Source organism: Tachypleus tridentatus, chromosome 4, assembly GCF_004210375.1.
Source record: "Tachypleus tridentatus isolate NWPU-2018 chromosome 4, ASM421037v1, whole genome shotgun sequence".
Classification (NCBI taxonomy): Eukaryota; Metazoa; Arthropoda; class Merostomata; order Xiphosura; family Limulidae; genus Tachypleus; species Tachypleus tridentatus.
This window is the reverse complement of record NC_134828.1, coordinates 15,250,740-15,268,888: the sequence shown is the minus strand read 5'-3', so window position 1 is coordinate 15,268,888 and position 18,149 is coordinate 15,250,740. Positions and strand designations below refer to the sequence as shown.

Below are 18,149 nucleotides of genomic sequence, written 5' to 3'. Positions count from 1 at the left end.
ACATGTAAAAGTTTACAGCAGGGTTATAAGTAAACTGGAGCAATACCATAACTAATGATTAATTGAATGGGTCAGCACTTTGGAACACAATTGAAAGTGTTATAACATGCATAAATTTCATTTACAAAGTGTTATAGAATGTGTGATTAAACATCTTGGTAACACTGTTTAGTACACATGACATACATGCCTGTATATAAAACATAAATAATTGTGACTTGACAGCTTAATATAGAGCTAAATGTTTTTTATTATTTATTTTGAGAAAACGAGTAAAACTAAAAACAAATTCGAAAATATTGAAAACAAAAACTTATCAGTACGTCAAATGTGGAACAAGGCATTCAGTCATGCTCAACATTTATCACACAGATATAACAGAGAATAGCCGATGTATTTAACATGTTCATGTCACGTCTTAATTAATATCTGTCTTCAAAATTATTTGTTATATCAGATTTAATAATTTACAAACAGCTTCAAAAACAAGTATGTGTTTTAGCAAGATAATTTTAAAAGTTATAAACAAAAATCTTTTTTGAACAGAGTTCTTTCAATCAGAATAAGAATGGCTAAGCTACTTACTACAAATCTCCTCACTCTAGGTTTTGGTTTCTCTTTTGGGTTTATCCTTTCTTCCCGAATAGCTTCAAACTTGGCCCGCAAATTCTTAGCTGTATCAGTTTCTGGTAGGACTTCATTTTCATTTTTGGTGTTATCTTGTTCAACATCAGGTTGCCAATGCTCAAACTTAGCCCGAAGATTCTTGGCTTTTTCAGTGTCCCATGCTATGTCATCTTCATTTTTATAGCTGCAGAGAACTATGTTGGGATCTCTTTCCGGCTCTGGCGAAGGCTCGTGTTCATCATCAATCTTTGTGTACTCTCGTGGCGGAGTGATACGTTTTACTGGCTTAGGACCAGCTGGGACATCGGTACTGTCAGACTGATTCTCCAGCTGCTTAAACTTGTCAAGCATCTTCTTAGCAGTGTCAGTAACGATGACTTCATCAGCAGTGTCTGAAGATCTCACGATGTTGGGATCTCTTACGATTTCTTTATCAGGAGATTCTTCTGTTTTGGTTTCTCGTGGAGGAGTGATCTGGAATCGTTTCCTTTCTTTTGATTCCTCTTTGTAGTTTTCAAAAAAGTTGAAACGTTGGGTAAGCTGAGTAGCATCAATTTCAACTTCGTCTTTAGAAACTGGATCACTACATTTGACAACATCAGTATCTCTTGAGGGAGACACAGTGGAGACAGGTACATCTCTAGCCCGTTTTTGATCAGCAGAAGGTGATTTGACTGGTGAGGAAGAAACCGTTGTGGCATCGATCTGTTTGAAAAGTGATCTTGCTCCTGCTGCGTGCCTGCCAATAAAACATTCACGTCACTTTCATTACCTAGTATCAGTCTCAAACACACGTGTGAAAAACATTCACATCACTTTCATCAGTCTCAAACACACGTGTGATATTCTGTTCTATAAATATGAAAGCTTTAACGCGTATATATTTTATATTAAACTCTGAAATGTATAGTTTTCCAGGAAAGATTATATTATGGTATTAATCTTTCCCTGATTACAATGGTAAGGCCAACATTTCAAATTCTTAAAAATTAATTTTTTACTAATTGTCTTACATCAAACATTTGCTCAACAAAATGGTATTTCATGTAGACATTTTTAACCCTTACAAAACATTACAGATAATTCATTCGTAAGGAATATCATCCACTGTATTACCACTATATACTTGAATAGCCTCCAGTAACTTTTTACCAATTAACTCTCAAGTACAATACAATCTTATGGACTCCTAGCTTTTGGCAACTTAACTTGGTTGTAGTTAGCAAAAAGAAAACCTACAAAAAAGGTAATTGTTGCTAAAAAGTCAGTGAGACATCAACAATGAGTCATGTATTATACTATTTACAGAATTACATTTTAAATCATAGTATAATACATCAGATTTGCATTTCAAATATTAAAACAAACTCACAAAATAGCAGTTGAAATATCACACAAGATTAGCTATGTATCAAAAATATTCCAAGTTTATCTTTAGGAGGTATAAAAATAAATATTAAAATTAAAATTTAGGACGTTACAAGATAATTAGAAGCATAAAAATATTGTGACAAGTAATGCAATGATATTAACAGTTTCTTTGTAATTTGTGTGAATTATGATAGTACAAGGTTATATCTCACAAGTCCCTAGAAAGCTGCTTCTCACAAATGTTAGGCTGCATAGCTTGTGCAGGTTATGATATAACTAGGTCAGATCTAGCAAGTCCCCACAAATCTACATGTCACAAATGTTAGGTTTCATAGCTCGTGTGAACTATGATACGTACAGTTAAATCAGATAAGTCCTCACAAATCTGAATATAACAAGCTTTAGGTTTCATAGCTTGTGTGGATAATGATACAATTAAATCAAAATAGGTAAGTTAACAGCTAGTTCTCACAAACATTAGGATAATTTATTGTACCAATGTGTTTAATACATTCATTTCAAGAATGGATTTAACATGAGAATAATAAGCCTTATGACACATGTGTGTGTGACCTGCAAGTTTAAGAAATGATTGTAGTAGTGTGTGTGTGTGATCTACAAATTGAAAGAGAGAATCCAATAGTATATGTAAAAACATTAGGCTTAAGACATGAGCCACACAATAAGTAAGTAACCAACCAGTTTGAGAGAGTGCATGTTTGATCTATACAGGGAAGATAAGGCTACTTATGTTTACTGTTAGATCTATATATGGAAGATAAGCCTACTTATGTTTACTGTTTGATCTATACAGGGAAGATAAGCCTACTTATGTTTACTGTTAGATCTATACAGGGAAGATAAGCCTACTTATGTTTACTGTTTGATCTATACAGGGAAGATAAGCCTACTTATGTTTACTGTTAGATCTATACAGGGAAGATAAGCCTACTTATGTTTACTGTTTGATCTATACAGGGAAGATAAGCCTACTTATGTTTACTGTTAGATCTATACAGGGAAGATAAGCCTACTTATGTTTACTGTTAGATCTATACATGGAAGATAAGCCTACTTATGTTTACTGTTTGATCTATACAGGGAAGATAAGCCTACTTATGTTTACTGTTAGATCTATACATGGAAGATAAGCCTACTTATGTTTACTGTTAGATCTATACAGGGAAGATAAGCCTACTTATGTTTACTGTTTGATCTATACATGGAAGATAAGCCTACTTATGTTTACTGTTAGATCTATACATGGAAGATAAGCCTACTTATGTTTACTGTTTGATCTATACATGGAAGATAAGCCTACTTATGTTTACTGTTAGATCTATACATGGAAGATAAGCCTACTTATGTTTACTGTTTGATCTATACAGGGAAGATAAGCCTACTTATGTTTACTGTTAGATCTATACATGGAAGATAAGCCTACTTATGTTTACTGTTTGATCTATACATGGAAGATAAGCCTACTTATGTTTACTGTTAGATCTATACATGGAAGATAAGCCTACTTATGTTTACTGTTAGATCTATACAGGGAAGATAAGCCTACTCATGTTTACTGTTTGATCTATACATGGAAGATAAGCCTACTTATGTTTACTGTTTGATCTATACAGGGAAGATAAGCCTACTTATGTTTACTATTTGATCTATACAGGGAAGATAAGCCTACTTATGTTTACTGTTAGATCTATACATGGAAGATAAGCCTACTTATGTTTACTGTTAGATCTATACAGGGAAGATAAGCCTACTCATGTTTACTGTTTGATCTATACATGGAAGATAAGCCTACTTATGTTTACTGTTTGATCTATACAGGGAAGATAAGCCTACTTATGTTTACTATTTGATCTATACAGGGAAGATAAGGCTACTTATGTTTACTGTTAGATCTATACAGGGAAGATAAGGCTACTTATGTTTACTATTTGATCTATACATGGAAGATAAGGCTACTTATGTTTACTATTTGATCTATACATGGAAGATAAGCCTACTTATGTTTACTGTTAGATCTATACAGGGAAGATAAGCCTACTTATGTTTACAACATACCTGTTTCATTGAAGACACTGAAATCTTCTTCCTTTTCTCGTCGAGTTTTTTCTTGTTTTTCTTGTTCCAATTCACTCTCCAGTTCACCTTTCTCAAACTTCTCTTTAATGTTCACTGTTTTCAATTCATTGCCTAACTCAACAGATGCTGTTTTTGATGCCAAGTTATTTTCAGCTTCTTTGCATGCCCGTTCGTAAAGTGCCCTTTTCGACTCGGACCTTCCCAAACACATCTTCTGACGCAATTTACTGAGTTCATCTTTCGTATCTGCACCCCTAGCTTCTGGTTTGCCAACATTCCCACTTTCCCACTGGGATTTCAAGTTTGACATTTCCACAAATTTAACCTGGACACAATCAATATAACATTTAGCTTACAAACACAGAATGAATAACATACATCATGGCATTTCGTGAATATTAAGCCTTTATACACCTATGATGAGAGTGGGATAATAAGAAAGTGTTGTATTTGTATCAATTCCTACTTCTCTAACATGAAAATTATACATACATATATATTTATTTTAACAGTTACATACTTAGCATGATAGACATTTTGAAATGAAATTCTCGTTTTAATTTAAAACACTTCTAATTCACACTTTAACTCTCTTGATGCATAAAACACATTCGGCTGGCTCCCCAGAATCGTCCATTATCCATCGAAGATCGAAATTAGGAATTTCAACTTTTCTAGTCTTTTATGAAGCATTACCCATTAATACAGCAGTAAGTCTACAGATTTACAACACTAAAACCAGGGGTTTGATTCCCCTTGGTTGACTCAGCAAATAGCCTGATGTGGCCTTGCTATAAGAAAACATCTATGCCTTTTATGAAGCCATGAGGTAAATTGATTTGTCACAGTGGAAGAAATGGTTTTTGTAAATCAAATGGTTATAAACAGCAAAGTGGATATATCTACTTGACACACTGTAAGGGTTAAAGTATATATTTAAAAAAGTCATTCAAAATTCCAAAGATAAATCATGCCAAAAATAAAATCAAAAGCCTATAATCAAGATATTAACATACTATATATATCATACTATATAATACTTGAAACCTCATAATTACAAAACAGTGGAATGTACCATCAGTCTTGTCCTCCTCAGGTTTTTTAACATATACATTATGAAAACACATAAGTGATACTGTACAAGTTACAAACAACAAGTAACAGCATGTATATGATGTGTTAATTAAAGGTATGAGACATTATCACTGAAAATACAAATAAAATGAAATAAGATAAACCCTTTGCTTGACAGAAATAACACTATGTAAGACATTTTTAAATTTTCTTGTTCCTGGGCAGAAAGTATTATTTTCCAATTGCTTATGTCTAAAGTAAGTTTTATTCAGATCTTATGTAAATGAAAATGTGCAAATTTGTCCGTTTTTACATAGAAAATAGGTTAATTTCTAAATGTCATCATCCAGGTCACAAAAGCAAAGTTTGAATGGAATAATGGCAATTTTCTGTACTTTTACAACATAAGCAATTAAGAAATAACACATACTATCCAGGAACATAATTTGTGTTACATAATGTAATTACTTGTTATCATGCTGTCAAACTGACTACAAATACGTTTCATTATGAAATGTTGCTCCAAATGTCTATTATTACTCTCTTCAATTCAGCCGAGGTGTTTGGTTACCAGTTAACCGTCTCAATTTAACACACACCAACACCACATGGACTGTTCATATTATCCTTCATGCTGCCTGAGCCATGCATGTATGTATCTCATTTCCATCCTTACGATTAAGATATAGTTTCATTACATTTTTTGTATGACTGGGGTCACTTTTCTCTTGAAATATGAATACCCACCAAATAAGTCATGTTCTCAATGCAATAGCATGATGTACCAGAATAAACCTCTACTTTTCAGCAGTTTGAGTGCCGTCTATTTTTTTTTCATAGAAAATAAATACTGTAGGCTGGGATAAATCTGCACACTTATAATGTCCTCCACACCATGTTTCACTGTGGGTATTGTGTATTCAAAGTTGGGTATTATGTATTCAAGTATATTTTTCTTCTCTCCAGTATTTTCAGATTGCTACTGAGTGATTTGAACTTTGATTCATCTCTAATGAGTTTACAGTTCCATCATTGCTTATTCCATGGTCGAATGTCTATTACTACCTTTGATTACCCCTTGTTAGCAAACTGGTACCATTTCTTGTTAATATATATCTTACTGTTCTAAAGATGGCATTCACATCAATACTTACAGCTATGTCGTTTAAGTGACCTAAAGGTAAAACATTACCTTCCATATGAAACATTACCTTCCATATATAACATCACCTTCCATATGAAACATCACCTTCCATATGAAACATTACCTTCCATATAAAACATCACCTTCCATATATAACATCACCTTCCATATGAAACATCACCTTCCATATAAAAATCACTTTCCATATAAAACATCACTTTCCATATAAACATCACTTTCCATATAAAAATCACTTTCCATATAAAACATCACCTTCCATATATAACATCACTTTCCATATAAAACATCACTTTCCATATAAAACATCACTTTCCATATAAAACATCACTTTCCATATAAAACATCACCTTCCATATAAAACATCACCTTCCATATAAAACATCACCTTCCATATAAAACATCACCTTCCATATAAAACATCACCTTCCATATAAAACATTACCTTCCATATGAAACATCACTTTCCATATAAAACATCACTTTCCATATAAAACATTACCTTCCATATGAAACATTACCTTCCATATGAAACATTACCTTCCATATGAAACATTACCTTCCATATGAAACATTACCTTCCATATGAAACATCACTTTCCATATGAAACATTACCTTCCATATGAAACATTACCTTCCATATGAAACATTACCTTCCATATGAAACATCACTTTCCATATAAAACATCACTTTCCATATAAAACATCACTTTCCATATGAAACATCACTTTCCATATGAAACATCACCTTCCATATAAAACATTACCTTTTCTTTCTTTTTTCTTTCTTTAACAACTGTGGAATCACAGCCCTCATCTTCACTTGATCCCAAGATTTCTCCATTTTCCTCACCAGATACCGCAGATTGATACCTTAAATAAACACATAACAATAAAGAACTCTAAGTAAAACACTTACAATAAGAAGTGTACAAATCTGTTGTTTACAGAACAAGGGCACTGTTATTACATGTTTCTGTTGCATTTAAAATGTGGAGATTCTTAAAATGTACTTTGTAATTAAATGAGAACTCTTTCTACACTTATCTTTAATGTTTAGTTGGTAAATCTTTCATATAGAAGAAAACACTCTTGCAAAACAGATGTTCTGTAAACAGAACTGCAAATTATTATTTCCTAAAATGCCTACTAGCATTATCATTTTTATAATATCTTACCTACATCAAAACAAATTAATTTTACACTCAAAAAACATTTTGGTATCAAGCTTTATTATATCACAAAAAATCAGATTTGTATTTTTACACAAAGCAAAATTCAAAGCTCCATTAAATATGTTACTGCTTTTGAATAATTTCTCTTTAAGATAACAAATGTATTTTGCACACTACAGTGAATAACTAGGACATTTATTAGAAAGCAATCAGTGCATGATTCATGATGTTTCAGGTATAGTCACTTACAGTGACCTGAGGCTAGCCCACTCTCTAATTTGTCAACATTGCTTAGAGTAGATTAGAAAGTCACAGACTATATACATTCAGCACATTATATAAACATTAAAAGTTATACACACGTCTTGTTCTTTTTATCAAATGACTGAAGTCACGCTTCTGGAGTTTGATTATCCTAGTACGAGGTACAAATCACATGAAGGTTTAACAACAGCAAACTCTTTTCTCAACGCTACTGTCCAAACAAACAAAGAGAGTTTTAAGACCAGTCTAAAGATATCTTACTGATATTCATAGTAAACGTTACGGAATGATATAAAACAGTAAGATGGCAGATAAGACCAAATAATTGGTGCTACTGCACTCTAACTTTGCTTACTTTGCTAAACGCTGCATAACACTTTCAGATCTCTGCAAAGAGAACTTGTCCGCGGTAGAAGCATAATGAACCTCTTCCTGGGGAGATTCAAAACGAGACCTGATACCGGTGAGATCTGGCACTGAGGGTAAGTCTACCTCAACTTTTGTGTCAGCTGTCAACACACAAACAAAATCAGGTGAATTACATAAAAACAAAGTTAAGATAATCTATTCTAAGTCGTACATATAGTGTAGTCTTTTAATTTCAATATCACAATATTTAACAGACCTGTTATTCTATAAAATAAAGTATCTATTGTTCATATTAGCTAAAGTCATTAATGTTCAATAAATGATGAAGTGGTCCAAACAAGTCACTGTCACAATATTTGATGTGTTACAGTGTTGTTTGTCCCAAAGTTTGTTCATAAACATCTAAATAAACAGTACTGAAGCTTACGATAAAGAAGTGACTGTTTGTCAAATTTTGGAGAAACCTACTAAACGACTACCTGCACAAATTGTTTCTAATTCTGAAGTAATAAAACAGAAGTAAGTCAGTTAATCAAAAACCACCAACTGCCAACTCATGGACTACATTGCACCAAATAGTTGAATTTCACTGTCACTCCTGGGGAAGGTTGGGAGTAGTAATTTGACACCCTCACATTTTTTACCTGTTTAAACCTTAATCTGATGAAAGGGTCAGCAAATATTGAGTTTTTATCCAGATCGAACATAATTTAAAAACTTTCAAACAAACAAATGTAAAAATAACTATATGTTTTAACACTCCTACGAAAAGACGTTTCTAGTCCTGATTTCTCCAAGCCCGTTCCCCTGGCTGTGGTTTCGATAGATAGTAGATAGGGACAGTGGGAATCTCGTTAATCCATTCATTAATGGATTTAAGTGGCAATTTCATTTAAATACAAAATTATTAGCCTAATATTAACAACCTTTCAAGTTGCTCTGGGGCCTATTAGGCCCCACTTTTCGTAGGAGTGTTAACACCAGGGGCAACCGCACCACTAAAACCTGCAGTGAATTTTTGAAAGTGAAACGAATATTACCATCTGTTTTTTGTTATTTAAATTCTTTTTCTAAACACTGTTGTTGTTTTTTGATGGGGCAGGGAGTTAACTTTAAACATAAATCAAGTACAGGTTCTTAATTAAAACTGATAAATAAACACTTCCTTCTACAAGAATTATTTAAAATCTTCATTAATTTTACAATGAGAAGTCATTCTGGAATCTTATCTAACCAGGTACTGTCAACTTTGGGTAAACTTAATTATCTACATATGACTAAAGCTCTCAGAATTCCAAGTTACATAAAAGTTAATAATTAATTCATCTTTGAATAAATTCCCACCTTGTAAATTGAAGATCGAATTACTTAATTTTAAATTGGTATTTAAAAGTCGCTGTTGTTTTGAATTAAGCACAAAGCTACACAATGGGCTATTTGTGCTCTGCCCACCACAGGTATCGAAACCCAGTTTGCAGCGTTGTAAGTCTGCAGACATACCGCTGAGCCACTGGGGGGCATTTAAAAGTCATCTATAAACAGTCCATTGACAACATACATTTAAAGTAGTAGACCAGCCTATGAGTTTTATTTTGCTACTGTAACATAATATAAATAAGCACATTAGCTTGTGGATAAAGCTTTAATTAAAGGAGATTCATTTCTAATTATATATTTTCCTTTTTCTGATGTAAAGTACGTATATATGTATGTGTGTTTTCTTATAGCAAAGCCACATCGGGCTATCTGCTGAGCCCACCGAGGGGTAATCGAGCCCCTGATTTTAGTTCTACTTTCCGCTGTACTAGCGGGGTATAAATTACGTACAGAAGTAATTTATGTCTAGCTCACAAATAACGATCCCATGAACTTGTAGACTGACCAATTCCAAATTCAAATTTGTAATTAATTTGTAAAAACAATCATTCACTGGTTATAATTAATTACAACTAGTTACAACCTTTTACTGGTGTTCTGGTGAGCCAAACCGGTTCACTTCTCCGTCTTTTAATAAGTCGTATGCTATGTAGTTCCTTGTACCAGTCCATCGACAGCCCAGACTTTACAAATTTGAATGGTGGTAGGTCTTTATTGGTTAAAGATATGCGCTTGGAATCCTGGCTTACACTGCGTGATAAACGTGATGAGCAAGACAACGGAGTCAGAGGATTGGTTTCCATGGTAATATCTTCTTGCGTATGTAAATATGTTTCTTAAAATTTGCTTGTTTTAAATCACAAGTATCATTCAGACAGCGGTATATTCGCTCCGTGGTAACAAATCAAATCATAATTCACTCAGCTCTGTTTCTGTGTTGAGGACTTGACTGAAAACCCAAGATAACCATCAACTTGTACATCACCGTAGTTTAACTCGCCTTCAATAAAGCACACTACTGTAAATCAATGTAACTATCGACTGAGATCGTGTATGGATCCAGAGGCCAGCATAGCACATTACTGTAAATAAACAGTGTGGACCTCCACAAAATATGTGCAAAAATATCCGAAGAAAATATTCTGAATATTTCCGGATATCTTGAGGGACCACATTAACTGAACGAACTGTTTAAGAACATTCCCAGTGATGAATGAGCCATAGAAATTTTCACCTGTTCTAGAACAGTTACAGAGAATTCAATATTAAAAGTTCATACACAACTTGTCAAAAAACGGTTAGAGCTTCGCGCTGTAAACTCACAGTTACGGACATAGTGGGAACTGTAAGACACGAGCATCACGTGCCTCGAGAACTTTATCTCTACTCGTGATGTAGAGCATGTGGTGTCCTTCAAACTTTCAAAAACTGAGCGTGTACATAAAGACTTTGTCATGTGATGTCTCAAATAACACCAGGGCAGTAAAAGGGGAAAGGTTAGGGTCGTCTTCTGAACATAAACACATATACCCTATTTTTATATATTCTAGATGGTAAACTAGTGCTAAATAAATGAGTCCCTACTTACATTTTAATAACGCGGACGGATTTATCTAAATAAAATAAGTTTCAAATCACACATCTCATGTATATATTTGATGACGTGGAACCCCCCTCCGCATTTCAGAAAATAGAAATTTGGGGACAGCGTGACTGGGTAATGTGAATAACTTTATTATGAGTGTATAATAATTTCCTCATTGTCTGTTTGTTTGTTTTTGAATTTCGCACAAAGCTACTCGAGGGCTATCTGTGCTAGCCGTCCCTAATTTAGCAGTGTAAGACTAGAGGGAAGGCAGCTAGTCATCACCACCCACCGCCAACTCTTGGGCTACTCTTTTACCAACGAATAGTGGGATTGACCGTCACATTATAACGCCCCCACGGCTGAAAGGGCGAGCATGTTTGGCGCGACGGGGATGCGAACCCGCAACCCTCAGATTACGAGTCGCACGCCTTAACACGCTTGGCCATGCCAGGCCAGCATGTATGATACGACGGGGATGCGAACCCGCAACCCTCAGATTACGAGTCGCACGCTTGGCCGTGACGGGCCTGTTCCTCATTGTCAAGCCGTCTCTAAACTTTGTTGTTTGATGTGTTCGGAATTTCGAGCAAACCTACACGAGGGCTATCTGCGCTAGCCGTCCGTAACTTAGCAGGGAAGGCAGTTATTCATCACCACCCACCGCCAACTCTTGGGCTGCTCTTTTAACAACGAATAGTGGGATTGATCGTCACTTTACAACGCCCCCACGGCTGAAAGGGTGAGAATGTTTGGTGCTCCAAACTCTTATCTTGTGTGTATGTATTGCAAACTTGCCTTCAGTTAATTAGATATCGATCAGAGATACATGAGAACTCTAATTTGTTGCTTTTCTAGCTCCAGTTACAACTAGAAAACGTTTATGATAAAGTACGCACAGAAACTCTCTGTGTGAAAAGGTTTACATCAAACTCTAGACCAAAAAAAATATTACTTCGGTAACTGTTTGAGTTAAAAACTACTAAATTTTATCAAACATGCAACCAATTTTGGTAAAACGAATATATTCACTAATAATAATTGCAGATATCAAACAGCGCTCTATGTTCGGAAATAAACTGAAGACCAATCTCTGAAACAGCTCGTCTGTGGTTAATGTGTTGGGGCTGCGTGTCGTAAGGCTCAGAGTTCGGGACGTGATACAGCTAACCAAGCGTTCAGAGTTGTGTGAATCAATTCCTTTGTCAGTTCAAACAGAATAAAATATTTGGGGTGGCAGGTACTGTTTGCTGCGTTCTCTTTCGTCAGTAGTTCAAAATTAGGAACAACTAGACGTAAATCCTGAGGACTTTAATTGAACAACGGGGTACATAAAATGCCTTCAGGTGAAATTTTCAAAGTTTCTCGCTATTAAAAAGTAAAGAATCATTATAAATTAATTTTACTAAATTTTTATAGGAGTTTAAAAACTGGTAGGTTTAGTATCTGGAACGACAAGGTTGTATTATATGGTTGTATTAATGAGATTGGAAAAGAAACTGGAAGCAGCAAGTTTACGATATTAAATAGCTATCGATAAGGGTACAAGGACCATCCGAGCACGTGATAAAATGTTAAATTTAACTATTAACAATTCACATATTTATTTTAGAATTTTGCACACTGCTACGCTTGAGCTATCTGAGCGTAGCCATCCCTATAACTTTGAGTATTGTTTCAGGAAGCAAGAAAAGATACACATTTTTGTGTCTCTTCGTTCAACCCGACTGACAAGTTTTGGTATCTTGGGCAACGACTTCTGACTGAGAGAAAATAGGTCTAAAATACTACTTTTATACATTTCTTAGTTGGACTCAGGAAGAAACATATTAAGATGACTATGGACAAAAAAAAATGCAGTTTATATTATTTTATCATACGCGTAAGCGTAACTTAAAAGCGATACGCTAATGGGAAAGTAACTAACCAACAGAACCTATTTGTTTGTTTTGGAATTTCGCGCAAAACTACACGAGGGCTATCTTCACCACCCGTCCCTAATTTAGCAGTGTAAGACTAGAGGGAAGGCAGCTAGTCATCATCACCCACCGCAAACTCTTAGGCTACTCTTTTAACAACGAACAGTGGGATTGACCGCCACTATATAACGCCCACACAACTGAAAGGTCGAGCATGTTTGGTGCGACGGGGATGCGAACCCGCGACCCTCAGATTAGGAGTCGCACGCCTTAACCCACCTGGCCATGCTGGGCCAATAAGTTATTTACCGAAGTACATGAACTATAGAAAAACAACACAAATACGCAGGAAAACTAATATGCAATTATTGGTCAGTGCTGTACGAATAAGAAAAATGATTTGAGAAGGATTAAATCCGAGATCCCTTCCTGGTTACGGATCCCCGGTTACGTTTCTTATCGGTATTAATAACAAGTTGTTTATATAAACGTATATTTATATAACTAAATTACATTAAACATGTAACTGCTTTGCCCGTTAAACTTTTGTTTGTTTATTAATTTTGCACAAAGCGACAATATAACGCTAGAGTGAAGGCCATACATTCATCATCGCCCACCGCCAACTCTTGGGCTGCTCTTTTAACAACAAACAGTTGAATTGATCGTAACTTTATAAGAGTCCCCATGGCTGAAAAGGCGAGCATGTTTGATATGAGGGTGTTTCGAAGCCGCGACCCTCAGATTGCTAGTCGAACGCCCTAACCACTTAGCCATGCCGGGCCTGCACATTACAATACCACAAAATATTGTATATAAATACCTATCTGATTCGGTTTTTCGTGCCCACTAAAAAAACACACATATAGCACCTAAATGATTATCCGATACAGCTTTCTTATGCCAACTAAGGAACCACAGATGATGCTTAAATGACCGCACAATGTGGCCTTCTCATGCTCACTATGGGACCAGATATAGTACCTAAATGGTGGCCTGATATGGTCTTTACATGCCTGCCAAGGGACCAGATATAGTACCTAAGTGGTGGCCAGATGTGGCCTTTACATGCCTGCCAAAGGATCGCATATAATACCTAAATGGTGGCCTGATATGGCCTTTACATGCCTGCCAAGGAACCACATATAGTACCTAAATGGTGGCCTGATATGGTCTTCTTAGCAGATTGATGTTTCCTCCTATAATAGTGTAATCTAAATAGATGCTACAGTGAGAGGCTTAACTTCTAATACAGTACATAAATATACTCGCTGTTACAATCCGCATTTAAACAAACATCTTAAGTTAAATATTTAATGCTAAACTCAAATAAACGTATGTGTTTAATTTAACTGTTTTATGTAAACTTTCAACAATTATATAAAACTAAACTTGCAACTCACTTCCCTTGGTCGTTGAAATCTCCATATTTTCAGAAACCGAATTATGCAGCAAGAACAAACACAGTATGGCACCAGCAGAATTACATCTGTTTACGTTTGGAGTCAAAGTAACATAAACATAAGTTATACTATACAACAACCACAATAGGTTTATGCTTCCAATACGCCCAGACTGGTTTAACCGGCTACCAAATTACCTCAATAATTACGGTTTAGTTCAACGAAAACAACACAAACAAGAGGGAGTTAAGAAAGCAGGACACGTAAGAAGGAATCGTCCCAAAACTGTTTTCTTTTTAAAGTATTTCTTTTTTGGTCAGTAATTTATCAGTTACAAGTGAAACATGATAAAATGTAAGAAGGTATCAACTAACTGTTGAATGTTACGACAGATTGAGTGTCACTGATTATTGGATGTTACGATAGATTGAGTGTCACTGATTATTGGATGTTACGATAGATTGAGTGTCACTGATTATTGGATGTTACGATAGATTAAGTGTCACTGATTATTGGATGTTACGATAGATTAAGTGTCACTGATTATTGGATGTTACGATAGATTAAGTGTCACTGATTATTGGATGTTACGACAGACAGTGTCACTGATTATTGGATGTTACGACAGATAGAGTGTCACTGATTACTGAATGTTACGACAGACAGTGTCACTGATTATTGGATGTTACGACACATAGAGTGTCACTGGTGTAACTGATTATTGCAGACAGATAGTGTCACTGGTGTAACTGATCACTGGATGTTACGACACATAGAGTGTCACTGGTGTCATTACTATTTTGTTTGAGTAATTCCTGTCATGTTCGGTTGGGAAAATTTTCTTCAAACTCAGTTTCCAGTGGAAACTGTCTCGGAATCCAACAAAAACGTATATTACACTAAATGTTTTCGTCGACGTTTCACACCTGTTATTTGAGCATCTTGTCCGTACTGAGCATAAAGAATACATGCATAAGATGTTGATTAACCGACGAAACGTCAAATGTCTCAGAAATTATTTTATATTTTCAACCTTAACCGACATGTCACAACTTCAATGTTAAACCTACTTAATTAAACACTTTATTTGTATAAGCATACAAAGTCTAGATGGGTTGGTTGTTATTAAACAAAAACCTACACAACGATCTATCCGTCCTCTGCTCACCACGGGTACGAAAACCCGATTGTTAGCGTCGTTAGTACGCAAGTTATACGAATGATAATAAACCGTACATGCGTACAGAAACAACAAGAGAGTGAGTGAAGCACAGTTCGACCTATTTATAGTTTGATATACACGTGCTTCCTCTTTAACTGTTTTCTGTTAAACGGCCCGACATGGTCAAGCGTGTTAAGGCGTGCGACTCTTAATTTGAGGTTCGCGGGTTCGCATCCCCGTCGCGCCAAACATGTTCGCCCTTTCAATCGTGGGGGCGTTATAATGTAACGGTCAATCCCACTATTCGTTGGTAAAAGAGTAGCCCAAGAGTTAGCGGTGGGTGGTGATGACTAGCTGTCTTCCCTCTAGTCTTACACTGTTAACGGACAGCTAGCGCAGATAGCTCTCATGTAGCTTTGCGCGAAATTCAAAAACAACAACAAACAACAAAATTTTCCAGAAATAATAATATTTAAGATCCTTTAACATAAAGTGACTGTTATTTTTCTTATTGCAATGCTACTTAACGAATTATACGCATTCATTTCATCGTGGAAATCAAACTCCCTATTTCTGAGTTGTGATTCGCAAACTTACTTTAACACAGTGTGTTTAGCGCAAATAGCCCTCGTGTAGCTTTGCGCGAAATTTAAAAAACAAACAAACACGGTATTAAATTCAACAGACCCTGTGATTAACTTTTTTTAGTCACTCGATAAGAAACTTGTATATTAATCACAGCTAATGAGGTTAGAATCACACATAATCCTGGATGAAAACTAATACATGAATCATTTAACTGACCTAAAGCAACAGTGCATCAGTTCTAGTTATCTCTGTTCAATACTTCAATGAATACCGAACTAACAACTAAATAAACCCACGTGGTCATGTTAGGCTTACGTGTTACGTCTCCTGCCAACCAATGAAGCGAGTGGTAGTAAATGTTCTCGCCATCAAGCCACGCCCTTCAATCTGTAAGTAAGGTGATTTGAATAATTTACATGTGGTTTAAAATGAAATATTTGTTAATTATGTAGAATAAAGCTCAAGGACTAATCTGATTGATTTGTTAAGACTAAAGCAGTGGTGCGTGTGTGTCCGTTGAAATCTGTTTTAACAAACTCACCTTGGACAGTTGTTGAAGTAACTATAATAACAAACTGGTTGGAAATTCTAGGAAACTGAATAATCGCACACGCGTGTGGAAAAATAAGGTCAAGCAGCGAAATAGGGCCAAACAAATACTGTGGACAACTGTAGTCACATAAAGAAGTCAATAAGACATTTTATTTCATTTCAAAAATTTTCACACAAAACTACAAAACGGACTATCTACAATAGGACATCCGTAACTTTCAACTGACAGACTAGAAAAAAGGCAGCTATTCAACATCACCCACCGCCAACTATCGGGCTACTCTTATTTGACTGTATAGCGAGATTTGTCCATCATTACACTTATCAAACACCCATGGTACCAAACGGCGGAGTGCGATTTGGCAGAGACGAACCACGAACATTCGAATTGAGAATCCGTGTACATTACCCACAATGCCACGACTGACCCAAATAAGACAGACCAGCTGTTTGATGGACTAGAGGGAAAGCAGCTAGTCAACACCACCGAACGTCGACTCATGGGCTACTCTTTCACTGAATAATATAAAAAGCGGGATTGACCGATCATTACAACACCCCAATATTAACATGTTCTTTAACAGGGGTTTCAAACCTGCGAAATCCCAGATCGCGAGTCGAACCCCTTAACCAACAGGCCGTTAACAGTCAAAAACACGCTACCCCCAATTATTCGCACTAAGTGATTGACTACCACTTTTATTACACATTAACAACTTAAAAAAGTGAGATATACTTCCTGGTGTCACAAGGATTCATCGACTCCCTAATGTCAAAAGCTTTCCAATAACCCACACCTCACTTTATGGTTGTGATATCAGATTCAAAGTATAATTCATTATAACCATCCTTTATTATTATTATTAAAAAAACTCTCCTTACGTGATTAGTACCTTAAACACAAGGGCTGGGGGGAAGAAACCAAAAGGAATTTTGAAAAGCCTAACAAAATTTAAAAATAACTGACAAGGGGAAGAAATTCATGTGACCCAATTATGTTTTATGCGGAGAGGGGGCCATCTTAAATTTATAGTTACACCAATGCCGCAACTTATAAATAATATTTCAAAAATAATTAGCCAATCAGAATGCTGATTTATCGTATACGTTACTGCACTTTTGATATCTGGCTATTTAATGGAAGAAAATTAAAATACTTAAACCAAGACTTAGTAGCAAACACATCTTCAACTGACTGCAACTTTTAAAACACAGAGACCAAAATGTCACCCACCACGATCTAGTGGCAGACCAGTTGAAAAATCCAAACTTGTTACATCTGGAGTTACCAAAATCTTCCTTGAAACAAGATGTCTCCCAATACATAAACGGTAATTTTCTGAACTTACAAAGCTAAAATCCAAAGTTCGAATTCCTCAGGAAGGACAGAACCAAGATAGCAAATTGTGTATCTCTGCGTGTT

At 35.5% G+C, this 18,149-nt stretch overlaps 1 protein-coding gene across 1 annotated transcript in view; it reads right to left on the bottom strand.

Moving 5' to 3' along the window:
* Positions 1 to 18,149, bottom strand: part of LOC143248611 (uncharacterized) — a 73,459-nt gene that overhangs the window by 26,303 nt on the left and 29,007 nt on the right. The window contains exons 14-17 of the mRNA XM_076497114.1: positions 8,127 to 8,280; positions 7,100 to 7,205; positions 4,071 to 4,420; positions 586 to 1,366 (exon numbers count right to left, since the gene is read on the bottom strand). Coding sequence (XP_076353229.1) covers positions 586 to 1,366; positions 4,071 to 4,420; positions 7,100 to 7,205; positions 8,127 to 8,280 — 1,391 coding nt within the window. The remainder of the gene's footprint in view (positions 1 to 585; positions 1,367 to 4,070; positions 4,421 to 7,099; positions 7,206 to 8,126; positions 8,281 to 18,149) is intronic.